The 12,825-nt window shown below is 46.4% G+C and overlaps 1 protein-coding gene across 1 annotated transcript in view; it reads right to left on the reverse strand.

Moving 5' to 3' along the window:
- The window catches only part of ctnnbl1 (catenin, beta like 1), a 144,988-nt gene that overhangs the window by 105,202 nt on the left and 26,961 nt on the right, over positions 1 to 12,825 (reverse strand). Inside the window, exons 4-5 of the mRNA XM_052031231.1 lie at positions 5,970 to 6,109; positions 95 to 192 (exon numbers count right to left, since the gene is read on the reverse strand). Coding sequence (XP_051887191.1) covers positions 95 to 192; positions 5,970 to 6,109 — 238 coding nt within the window. The remainder of the gene's footprint in view (positions 1 to 94; positions 193 to 5,969; positions 6,110 to 12,825) is intronic.

The following is a 12,825-nucleotide window of genomic DNA, read 5'->3' on the forward strand; positions in this document are numbered from 1 at the left end:
TTAAAATATTTGGTAAGGAACAGCCAATTTTTTGAGCAATCAATAGATCACTGTCAAATCATCTATAAAGAGAAAGAAAAATCACTGTACTCACCAAAGCATCTATGAGAACTTCTGCTCCTTCTTCACTCTCGTGTAGGGTGTCTATATCTGTAAGCTCCTGCAGTAGGTCTACCACCGCAATGGAAACATGTAGCAATTTGTTAAAGATCACTCAAAGTGTATTTAAAAATCTGCACACAAGCAATGTTATTAAACAGCAATGACATTCATGTCATTAATATTATTCAACATAACACGCTGATGACGAGGAAAACAAAATATTGCTGATGCTGTGGCGACACGCACACGCGGGACTCGAACCGCCATCGGGAGCCGCGGGCAGACACGCGGTAGCGCGTCTGGAACTACCCGCTTGGGGCGGACCCTGGGGACAGACGGACGTCAGGTCCGCCCCTGGGTCGCAGGGGGCCCATGGGATGGGAGATTGAAGCGCGCGATTTGGAATCAGTAAAGGGTTTTTTCTGAGCTCAGCACTCTCTGCCTCCGTATGTTCCTTTAGCAGCACGTTGTGTGCGGCTACATTGGTGACCCCAACGTTCCAGACAGCATCTGGAGGTGGCGACTCAGCGACCAGCCATGAGGTCGAGCAACTCGCACAGCGCAGTCTCTCTGAAGCTCCCGACTTTCTGGGCCACTCAGCCCCACGTTTGGTTTGAGCAGGCTGAGGCCCAGTTAATATCAGAGACATTACAGCTGACGCCACGTGGTACTACTACATAGTCAGCACGTTCGACCTGGACACGGCAGGCCAGATCATCAACTTCCTACGCCAGCCACCAACGGAGGACAGGTACACTAAGCTTAAGGCGATCCTGATCCGTACCTTTGGAATCTCCCGCCGCGAACGGGCTGCACGGCTCCTACACATGGATGGCCTGGGCGGCCGCACGCCATCCGAGCTCATGAATGATATGCTGGCACTCATGGACGGCCATAAGCCGTGCCTTTTATTTGAACAGTTGTTCCTCGAGCAAATGCCAGAGGACATTCGCCTCCTTCTCACGAGTGAGGATTTCAGCGACCCACACAGGGTCACGGCTAAAGCAGACATCCTTTGGCAGAGTAAGCAACGTGGAGCAGCCTCCATTGGCCTAGCCACGAGCGCAAGCCCCAAAGCCCAGGCCCTGCAACCGAAGCCGTCGAGACCCACGGGGGAAAAAGATGAAAGTTCAGAACGATGGTGTTTCTATCACCAAAGATGGGGTTCAGGCGTGCGCCGCTGCTGTCCACCATGTGCTTTTACGGGAAATGCCAGGGCCAGCCGTTGCTGATGGCTACGACATCTGGCCACCGAGACAGCCTCCTGTACTTCTGGGACCGACATTCAGGGTGGTGCTTCCTGGTAGACACCGGGGCCGAAGTCAGCGTACTTCCCCCCTTGAACATGGACACTCGTAACGTGGTCCCAGGCCCCGAACTCACCGCTGCAAATGGCACCAGTATTCGGACATACGGCTCGCGAACTATCTCACTGCGTTTCGGGTCCAGCTGTTTAACTTGGACTTTCACGTCGGCAGCAGTGTCACAGCCACTACTGGGGCAGATTTCCTATGAGCCAACTGCCTCCTGGTCGACCTAAAAGGCTGGCGTTTGGTCCATGCTGAGACGTTCCAGACTTTCCAGCTCAGAGAAGCCAAGCTACCGGCCCTCCACCTGGATTCTGTGACCCTCTCGGGTAACGAATTTGCCAGGGTGTTGGCAGAATTCCCCTCCGTAGTCACCATGCAGTTCTCCACGGCCGACCCCAAGCACGGCGTGCAGCACCACATCCCCACGCAAGGACCACCGCTGCACGCCCGAGATCGCAGGCTCCCACCCGACAAGTTCCACTTCGTCAAGGAGGAGTTCCGTAAGATGGAAAAGATGGGAATCGTATGCTGCTCAGACTGCCCGTGGGCATCCCTGCTGTACATGGTGCCGAAGTCCACAGGAGGTTGGAGGCCCTGCGGAAACTACAGAAGGCTCAACAACGCCACAACCGCCGACAGATACCCAGTACCCCACATCCACGAAAATGGACCTGGTCGGGGATACCATCAGATCCCAGTGCACCCCAACGACATGCCCAAGACAGCCCTCATCACTCTGTTCGGCTTGTTCGAATTCCTGAGGATGCCTTTTGGTCTCAAGAATGCAGCCCAAACTTTCCAAAGGCTCATGGACTTGGTGGGACGTGGCCTGGATTTCATTTTCATTTACTTGGACGATATCCTGGTGGCCAGCAGTTCGCACCAAGAGTGCGTGGCACATTTGCACCAGCTCTGCCAATGCCTGAGTGACCATGGACTGGCAATCAGACCAGTGAAGTGCCAGTTTGAGCTGACAGAGATCGACTTCTTGGGCCACAAAGTCAACTGACGTGGCACAGTTCCCCTACCGGACAAGGTCCAGGCCATCCGCCAGTTCCCCAAGCCCAGCACGGTCAAGGGCCTGCAGGAGTTCGTAGGGATGGTCAACTTTTATCATCGGTTCGTGCCGGCGGCAGCGCGCATCATGAGACCCTTGTTCAGCCTGATGGCCGGCAGGGCCAAAGAGGTGGCATGGGACACAGAGTCCACAGAGGCGTTCGAGCAGGCCAAGGAGGCGCAGGCAAAGGCAGCCCTCCTAGTGCACCCGAGAGTCGATGTACCCACGGCACTCACAGTCGACGCTTCCGACAAGGCAGTCAGCGGAGTCCTGGAGCAGTTCATCGAGGGCCAGTGGCGACCACTCGTTCTCTTCAGCCGGCACCTACGGCCACCAGAGGTGAAGTACAGCGCTTTCGACAGAGAGTTGCTAGCGCTGTACCTGGCTATCTGGCATTTCCGGTGCTTCCTTGAGGGAAGGGAGTTCACTGTGTATATGGACCACAAGCCCCTCACCTTCACACTGGCCAAGGCATCGGACCCCTGGTCGGCTCGGCAGCAGAGGCACCTGTCCTTTATTTCAGAATTCACCACAGATGTCCGCTACATCGCAGGGAAGAACAACGTCGTCGCCAACACACTGTCTCGCCCCGGCCTCCACTCAGCGGGCACATCGTCCTCAGGAATAGACTACACAGAACTGGCGGAAGCACAACAGTCGGACACCGAGATCCCGGCACTGCACCGCCGTTTCGGGACTCCAGTTGGAGGACGTCCCCATCGGCCCGGCAGCGGATCGACTCCTGTGCGACGTGTCTACCAGCAAACCCCAACCCGTGGTACCAGTAGCATGGAGGCGCCGGCTGTTCGACACACTGCGTGACCTGGCCCACCTGTCCATCCGGGCATCCATCAAGCTGGTAGTGGACAGATTCCTCTGGCGCGGTTTGCGCAAACAGGTCGGACACTGGGTCAGGACCTGCGTACACTGCCAGACCGCCAAAGTCCAGCGGCACGTGAAGACTCCCCTCCAGCAGTTCCAGCCAACGCACGGGAGGTTCCAACACATCCACGTGGACATTGTCGGCCCCCTGCCTGTCTCCCGGGGCACCAGGTATATCTTTACCATGGTAGACAGGTTCACCAGATGGCCAAAAGCCCTACCGCTCGCAGACACGTCCACCGAGTCCTGCGCCAGGACACTCATTGCGAACTGGATCGCCAGGTTCGGCCTCCCAATGGACATCACCTCTGACAGAGGGGCGCAGTTCACATCTGGTTTGTGGACAGCACTGGCGCAGCTCCTGGGCACCCACCTGCATCACACCACGGCGTACCATCCCCAGTCCAAAGGTTTGGTAGAGCGATTCCACCGGCATCTCAAGTCAGCCTTGATGGCGTGCCTCAGGGGCCCCAACTGGACAGATGAGCTTCCCTGGGTACTACTGGGCATCCAGACAGCCCCCAAGGAGGACCTGGGCGCCTCCTCAGCGGAATTGGTCTACGGCACCCCCCTGATGGTCCCAAGTGAGTTTGTACCAGAGGCCCGAGATTCAGAAGAAACTCCAGCAGCAGTGCTAACAAGGCTGTTGGACAAAGTAGGGATCCTGGCACTGGTCCCAACCTCCAGGCATGGTCCCACGCCATCCTTCACCCCAAAGACCTCCGAGTCTGTGAGTATGTTTTTATTCGCAGGGGCATGCACAGGTCACCTCTACAGCGCCGTACGAGGGACCCTTCAAGGTGATCCGGCACAACGGATCCACATGTGTCGTGGAGGTGGGTGGCCGGGAAGAGACTTTTACAGTGGACCACCTCAAACCGGTGCACTTGGACATTGAGCAACCAGTGAGGGTACCTGCACTGCGCCAGCAAGGCTGGCCACCCAGGCAAGCCACACAGACTGGGGGCTCCACTCCCCCCGATGGACGTTTCGGGGGGGGGGGGGGGGGGGTGGTGGTGTGGGCAGTGGTGTGGCGGGCCGCACACGCAGGACTCGAACCACCATCGGGAGCCGTGGGCAGACACGCAGTAGCACGTTTGGAACTACCTGCTTGGGGCAGACCCTCCGGGGACAGTCAGATGTCAGGTCCACCCCGCGGGTTGCAGGGGGCCCATGGGATGGGAGATTGAAGCACACAATTTGGAATCAGTAAAGGGTTTTTTCTGAGTTCAGCATTCTCTGCCTCCGTGTGTTCCTTTAGCAGCACGTTCCGTCCAGCTACAATGCTGCAATTCTGAAACAAAACTAGAAAATATTGGAAACATTGGAAACAAAGTTAACATTTCAGATCAAAGACCCTTCATCAAACTGAATCATTAACACTGTGTCACTTTCCATAGATGCTGACTGACCTGCTCAGTGTTTCTGGTAGGTTTGTTTTTTCTGACGAAGAGGAAGATATATTGGGCAGAAAATGAAAGCAGAATTAGTTTGAAATTACTTCCCCCAGATTTGACCACTCACCTGCACACTAGCGGCAATTTACAACAGCCAATTAACATATTGACCCGCGAGTCTTTGAGATGTGGGAGAAAATCAGAACACCTGGAGGAAACCTACGCAGTCACGGGGAGAACATGCAAACTACGCAGAGAACCCCAGAGGTCAGGATTGAAGACATAACTCTGATGCTGTGAGGCAACAGCTCTAGCAGTTGTGCTACATGTGAACATGGCTTGTTTTTATATCATAAAATTCTTATTATGCTCAAAGTTGAAATTCTCAGGTCCACACTTAATAACAAAAACCTAACAAATCATTTAAAAAATCAAGACTATCACAAAGCAAGGCAACATTATATCACTGATTTCTACATTATATGTTTATGGAAATTTTCATTTAAAAAAAAGGCAACACTTTCCAAAAACACAAGTACCTTACTACTCACCATTGCTTTAAAGTAATGGGTGGGAAGTTCAAGGGAGATATCAGAGGGAGGTTTTTTACCCAGAGAGTGGTTGGGACATGGAATGCGCTGCCTGGGGTGGTGGTGGAGGCAGGTACATTGGTCAAATTCAAGAGGTTGCTAGATAAGCATATGGAGGAATTTAAAATAGAGGGACATGTGGGAGGAAGGGGTTAGATAGTCTTAGGCGAGGTTTAAAGGCCGGCACAACATTGTGGGCCGAAGGGCCTGTATTGTGCTGTACTTTCTATGATTCTATGATGCTATGATACAAAAGGTTTAATTGTTAAATAACACAAATTATTGAAATAAGTAAGAAACTTTTTGATCTATAGTCCTCATTAACCTCATCATAAAAACACTAAAGAAGTTAAGTATTTCATGGGTAAAACCAGGCAAGACTTGGAAAAACATTAAGGCAAATCACCATAATTTCAGCCAACAAAGAGAAGGCAATTTATTTTCTATATGTAAAAACGATAGCATAAAAATTGCCTGGGTTATTGAAAATAAATTAGTTGAAGGACACATACTGTTGCTTAGCTTAGATGACTATGAGAATCTTATGACCTAAATATTATTATAAAGTTATGTCATGAAGATATATCATGAAGTTTTAAATAGTCTTATTAAATCAACATTTAAAGGATATCAGTGTTTTCATGGCCAAGAAGGCCAATCAGGGACTGAACAGCATTGAGTTCCACAAGCAAGTGATACAGGTCTGGCATGGTGGCAATCACATGCATCTCCTGTATAATATCATTTAAATCCAACTCTGACTCCATGAACCTACAAAGTAAACAGAAAATGACAGTTAAAATATTTTTTAACATAAAGTAATGAATAACTGCTTGAATTTGTGTCTTTATATAACTAATTTAACAACCAGCTTCATGTGCCAGAAGTTCAATCATAACATTCGAGGATGAAGATAGATAAGGCCACTAGTTCTATGAGAACAGTTTTTTGACAGAAACTTGCAAATGTGTACAAAGCAAACTACAAGTAAAGAACCTGCAAGAAATCAAAGGCTCTCCATATCCTGACCATCTGATAAACTGCTCAAATTTCCTCTATTATTTGACCAATCACATTTTGACCTTGTTCACATTCTATTTATATAGCACATTGAAACTAGATAAAATATTGACATTACACCATATACTTGAGAAACAAGTCTCTATTTAAATGAAGATCTGAAAATCACTGATCTCTTTGCAAACGATGTGGAATGCATTATGCACTGCAGCAATGAATGGGAATTCCAGATGGAACATGTGGATGGGCTGAAGGCACAGGCACCAACAATAGACCAAAGGTGCCAGAAAATCCTAAAGAGCCAACATTGGATGAATACAGTTAACAGGTCATAGGGCTAGAGGAGCTGGGGAGAGGCAAACCCTGAGAAGGATTTGAGGATAACATTTTTTTTTGAAATCAAGACACTGGTGGGCCATAAGCCATTGAAGTTAAACAAGTTGTTCATGTTTAGGGAGGATGAAGTCGAGGAAATTAATAAGGGCAAAGGCAGGATTGTTCAGTTTGGAGGTAGTTTGGACGAGATATCTGCGCAAGTGAGCTGAGTTAGGAATGGAGATGAGCAATGTTATGGAGATAGATGTGGGAGGAGAGGATGAGCATAGAAATCAGCGAAGAGGCAAATGGAATTGGTGTTGAGGAACTGGTGGAAATGAAAAAGAAATGGGTCCTGACAACTAGCTGAGAATTCCATAGCACACTAACAAATTTGGTAGAGGTTTTTGATGAAATAACAGAGTGGATCAGTGAGGGAAATGTGGTTGTTATGGTATCAATGGATTTTCAAAAGGTATTTTATTTAGTAATAATGACCAGAAAACTACCAGATTGTTGTAAAACTTCAGCTGTTTCACCAGTGTCCTTAAGAGAATGAACTTTCTGAAAATATATAATCTTGGATATACAGAGCCATTTCCAAATTTGTGGCTAAGATAAAACTTGGAGGCATGGTTAAGTATGAAGAATATGTAGAAGGCTAGTGGAATGAGTAGATAGATGGCAGATGAAATTTATTGCTGAGTAATGTGAAATTTTACATTTTGGCAGGAAGTACAAGAAGAAACAATATAATCTAGAATGCACAGTTCTAAAATGGGTACAAGAACTGAAAGATCTGGGCATATATGCGCAGATTGGACAGATTGAGGTGGTGGTCAAACACCTCGGAGGGCTTGAATTTTATAGAGACAGACACAAGAGTACAACAGCAGGAAAGCTATCGAATATAAGAAGCTGCAAGAGTAGTGGACTCTGCCCAATACATCAGGGGCACATCCCTCCCACTATCAGTAGTAACTACAGGAGGCGCTGCCTCAAGGCAACATCCATCATCAAAGATCCCCACCATTCGAGCCATGCCATCTTCTCGTAGTTCCCATCAGCAGAAGGTACAGAAGCCTGAAGTCCCACACCACCAGGTTCAAGAACAGCTACTTCCCTTCAACCACTGGGTTCTTGAACCAACCGGTAAAACCCTTATCACCACTACAGTTTAGCAACACTATGACCACTTTCATCACTTTACACTAAAATAGATTTTGTTCTAATTGTGTTTTTTTCTTGTAAAAATTGTGTATAATCTATGATTAATTTATGATTTTCTTGTGAATGCTGCTTATCTGATGCTACATGCCTGTGATGCTGCTGCAAGTAAGTTTTTCATTGCACTGAGCATACATGTACTTATGCACAGGACAATAAACTCGACTTTGACTTTGAAGCTGAAAAGAACACTAGCATGATCACAACTGGAGTCTTAGGTCCAGTTCAGACCACCGCACTGCAAGAAAGATGAAAAGACTTGATGTTGCAGAAGAAATGTAGTCAAATAATGAGAGATGAGAGACTTTACTTAGATAGAGAGATTCGAGAAACTCCATGGAGAAGAGGAGATGGTGAGGCAATCTGATAGAGGTATTTAAAATTATGAAGGGCAGGAGAGAGTAAGTAGAGAGAAACTCTTGTCATTGGCAAGAGTAAAAAACCCAGAGAACATTGAATGAAAGGGACTTTCAGAAGAACCAGAAGTGAAATATATAAAAAAAAACTTTGTTTCACATAGTAAGAGGTTAAAGGTCTGGAACACACTGCCTGGGTAGTAGTGGAAGCAGATTCAATTATATTGTTCAAAATGTAGATAGATAAGTATCAGAAAGAAAAGCGAGAGGGCAAGAAAGTGGGACTAGTTGTGTTGTGATGGGCAGAGTGGTTTCCCTCTGCACTGTCACAATTTTCTAAACTGGTTAGCTGCAGCCATGTTCCAGACTTGCTCACCTGTGCAATGCCCCGGGTAAGTACAGAACATGCTAGAGGTGAGATCACTTCACCCCCTATTTACTTATTTACTTTTATAATGATACAATTATCGGCCACATGACCCATCAGGTCCTACCAGTTCCTGGGAAGCAATTCCATTCCCAGTCTCCTTATTTCCTTGTACCGCTGCAACTTATTCTCTCCCACCCGTGCCCATTAATTCCCCTTTAAATCTCTTTGCCATTAACCTACACCAAGTGGCAATTTAGAATTGTTAAATTCCCAGGGGAATTCTGTAAGTTAATGACCTAAGGGACCAGATACACTGATCCCTTGTAATTGGCCTCTCAAGCATTATACTGGTCATAAATGGCACATTTTGCTTAACCACTTTCATTTGAATAGAGTGGCTAGTCGTCGTTAAAGAAACAGCAGGGACTGTTACTTATTTGTACTAATATTGCTAATTAATTCACAGCAGTTAAATGTATTTTCAAGTAGATTTATTAATTATTCTGAATGTATACTACCCCCACCCCCCCAATTATTTTTAAAATATGCCTGGTCATTTCTTGAGAGACAGGATTACACCATTTGGCCCACTAAGACCATGCTGGCTCTCAGAGATTTCCCATCTGTTCCATTCCCCTATTTATTTCCCTGCAACCTATTGTCCCTTACATGCCCATCAATCTCCCCTCCATCCCCACTAATTCCACACCAGGGGCAATTTACTGTAGCCAATTAACCTACCACCATGTCTTTGTTATGCAAGGGAAAACTGGAGTACCCAGGAAATGTCACCAAAGACACTTACAAATTTCTACAGATGTACGGTGGAAAGCATTCTGACTGGTTGCATCACAGCCTGGTATGGAGGCTCCAATGCACAAGATCACAAGAGGCTGCAGAGGGTTGTAGACTCAGCCAGCTCCATCACGGGCACAACCCTCTCCACCATGGAGGACATCTTCATGAGGTGGTGCCTCAAGAAGGCAGCATCCATCACTAAGGATTCTCACCACCCGGGACATGCCCTCTCCTCGTTACTGCCTTCGGGGAGGAGGTACACGAGCCTGAAGACTCACACTCAACGATTCAGGAACAGCTTCTTCCCCTCCGCCATCAGGTTTCTAAACTGTCTATGAATGCTAACTCGTTATTCCTTTTGTTTTGCACTATTTTTGAATTTTATAGTAATTTTATCTCTTTGCACTGTACAGCTACTGCAAAACAACAAATTTCACGTCATATAAATCAGTGATAATAAATCTGATTCTGAAATGCACAGTCAGAGAAGATATACAAAGTCCATAGACAGTGCCCAAGATCACGTGAACCTGGTTCACAGCAGCAGCACCATCTGCTGCACCACTGTACCACTCTTCTATTTCATGACAGTCTCATGAAGCCTCCTGGAACATTTAGTTAGAGGAACTACATAAATATAAATTGCTATCGTTGATGTCTTCAGACAATACCAACAAGCACCATCAGAGCAGATATAGCAGGTGCCTAAAAATACTATAATAACAGTTGAAGACATGAGAAAATATTGCAGGAGATTTTCCCACCACCACTGAATAGTTAAAGAGTCCAATTAAGCTAGGGTGCCACGACTGAGGCGGAAAACAAAGAAGTGTTAACCATGCTATCCTCCTTTAACATGTCAAAAGCTGCAGAGAAGGGGGGGGTGTTTGGGAGGATGCTGGGGGGGTGGGGGGGGTTTGGGAGGATGTAATTTGGAACCATTTAGGGCTACAGAATTATTGCAGCTGTATTTGGCAATGTTATTTGCTAGCTTAGCAACATTATAAATGTAGAAATTTTTAATTTCTTCTATCTAGGCATTGCAGTTTTTGACAGACCACTTCACGGTTAAGTGGGAGTTAGTTCCACGAATGACAATGCATACCTCATTATTAAATACAGTAAAACCTGCAGATTAAGGATGGCCAAAAGGATTTGAATCAGGAATACTTTACTTATAAGTGGACTTATTTTCAAAATAGTTTGTGTATGTACAATGGATGAGCCAAATACAGGTCCCCTCAGCTTAGGAAATGGTTTTCCTGAGTGTCTGAGAAATTGTTAGTGTGAATTTCCTGGTTGTTGCAAGGCTGCAGGCATCTAATTCCACCTGGAAACTTGGTTCACGGCTGCGTTTCTGACTTGCAAACAGACGACGTATGGAATCCTGCCATAACCTGGGGATGATCTGTAACTAGAATCGCCTGTACCTTCTCCAGTGTTCATTTCACCGCCTCATCCCAACCCCCGTTCTCAAGATTGTGCCTAATCCTGAAAATCTGCCAGCAGGATGATAATTTCAACCTATTTTCTGATTACTGTGTTTCCCAGTTCATTGCCATCCTGTGATCTGTTGCCATGAATGAGGGATACCTCGATTCCACAACCTGCTGGATTGCCCACCTGCAGTGTAGTGCAACAGTCTCAAGAAACAGAAAGCCCATCCCCTTCATACTAAATAGCTGTCTCCAATTAAACACACATGTATTGAATGTATGGACTATCTAACAGCTTAATTTTAACAACTTTCTGCCTCCCTTTGGTAGCTGATCCTCTCTTGCTGCTCCGCTTATCCTTAATGCTTTTCAGCACCAAGCCCAATTCCTGACTCACCTTCACTTTCCCTAGATTCCTACTGTCCATGACCCAACTTCCCATTCAATGCTTACTGACCTATCGACATTTCCTTTAAAAACTGCATTCACCAGTCCCAAATTCAGAGCAAACCATCCAGAACACTGATTTCAGATCCTTCTCCACTGATTTCAAAGCACGATTTCTTTCCTAGATGCCTCTCCCACAAAGCTTACCCTCTACTTAATGCTGAGAATTATTCCCAGCTCTCCACCTCTCTCCAAAATGCACTCAAAGCAGCACACCCTGCTGGAATTGACAGCTGACTCTAATCAGAATGGGTTTCGATGCATGGGGGTAGAAAGTTTAGCACAGAAGCCTGTGTACAAGTTGTGCCTGTGTCTGAGTGCTCTCCCAATGCTCTTGTGAAGGTCTCAACTTTAAACAGCAAAGGAGGGCACAGTCTCGCAGCAGTGTGGGAGAGAAGCAGTGTGACAGCAGATGATTCACTGTCTGACACAACGTGGCAGACTGAATGTGGCCCTAGCTGCTTTTGTAACCCACAATTTGGGAAGATATCCTGGTATATACACTAGTCCATAAAGTTCCACCTCTCTCTCCCACTTCAAAAATACCTAGAAAGATAGACATACACCAGATTTTATGGTAACACAGTGTCACCATATAAGTCATGCAAAAGCCGCACCCTATAGACCTGTGCCCTATAATCACAAAAATGGATATTTTTGTTAAACTCCGATAATCCACTATCCAACTCTTCGGAAATACTGAAGGTTCGGCATCTGGCTCACTGCAAGCTGCTACCTTGAAACTTACCAGGTCCTTGTCTCTCGTGTTCCCTTTAAACTTACCAGATTCACTGGAAAAATATTATGCTACTGTTTAGCATTTTTAAAAGCGAGGTAAAAGTGTTGAGTATTATTAGGAAAAATGTCCAACAGTCTGGAAGATCTGCCACCCTGGTACCTGATTTTACCACACTAAGTAAAGCTTGAAACAAACAGAGAGGTTTCTCTATCCGTATGGATACTGGGTAAAGAAATGACCATTACATAAAAGACAATTTGTCTTCCTCTGTTAGTTACATCTGCCTGCATTTCCAGCTTTCAGTCACAAGTGGACCTTATATTTTGAAGATGGTCAGTGGTTTGTAATTCGGGAATATCTTTGATTTCAAAGCTTAGCTTGGTCTGTTGAAAATTACCTATGGGTGTTTATTTTTAGGACGTTGTCTGTGTGGAGATGCAGCACAAATTCTGTGGCACATCAAAAGATTAGAATTACACTGGTGTCTTGCTAGGAGCTAGAACACAGAACAGCCAAGTAGCACAGACTTGGTCTACTGTCAGATAACTGGTGACAAAATGAAGTATTTCTTCCATAAACCTGAGAAAACATCAAACCATTGGTACTCAAAAATGAATAGACAAAAGAAACCTAGCAGCAATCCGACTGTGCTGGTAAATGAGGTGAAGGACTCAGTTAGCTGCTGTGGGCAATTCTGCTCCCCATTATCACTAACAACAAAATGACTTTTTTGTTGCTGGTGTTCTATCAATGCCTGATGAGTCAATTAAAACTACTGT

The sequence above is a fragment of the Pristis pectinata genome, chromosome 16, assembly GCF_009764475.1.
Source record: "Pristis pectinata isolate sPriPec2 chromosome 16, sPriPec2.1.pri, whole genome shotgun sequence".
In the NCBI taxonomy this organism is placed as follows: domain Eukaryota; kingdom Metazoa; phylum Chordata; class Chondrichthyes; order Rhinopristiformes; family Pristidae; genus Pristis; species Pristis pectinata.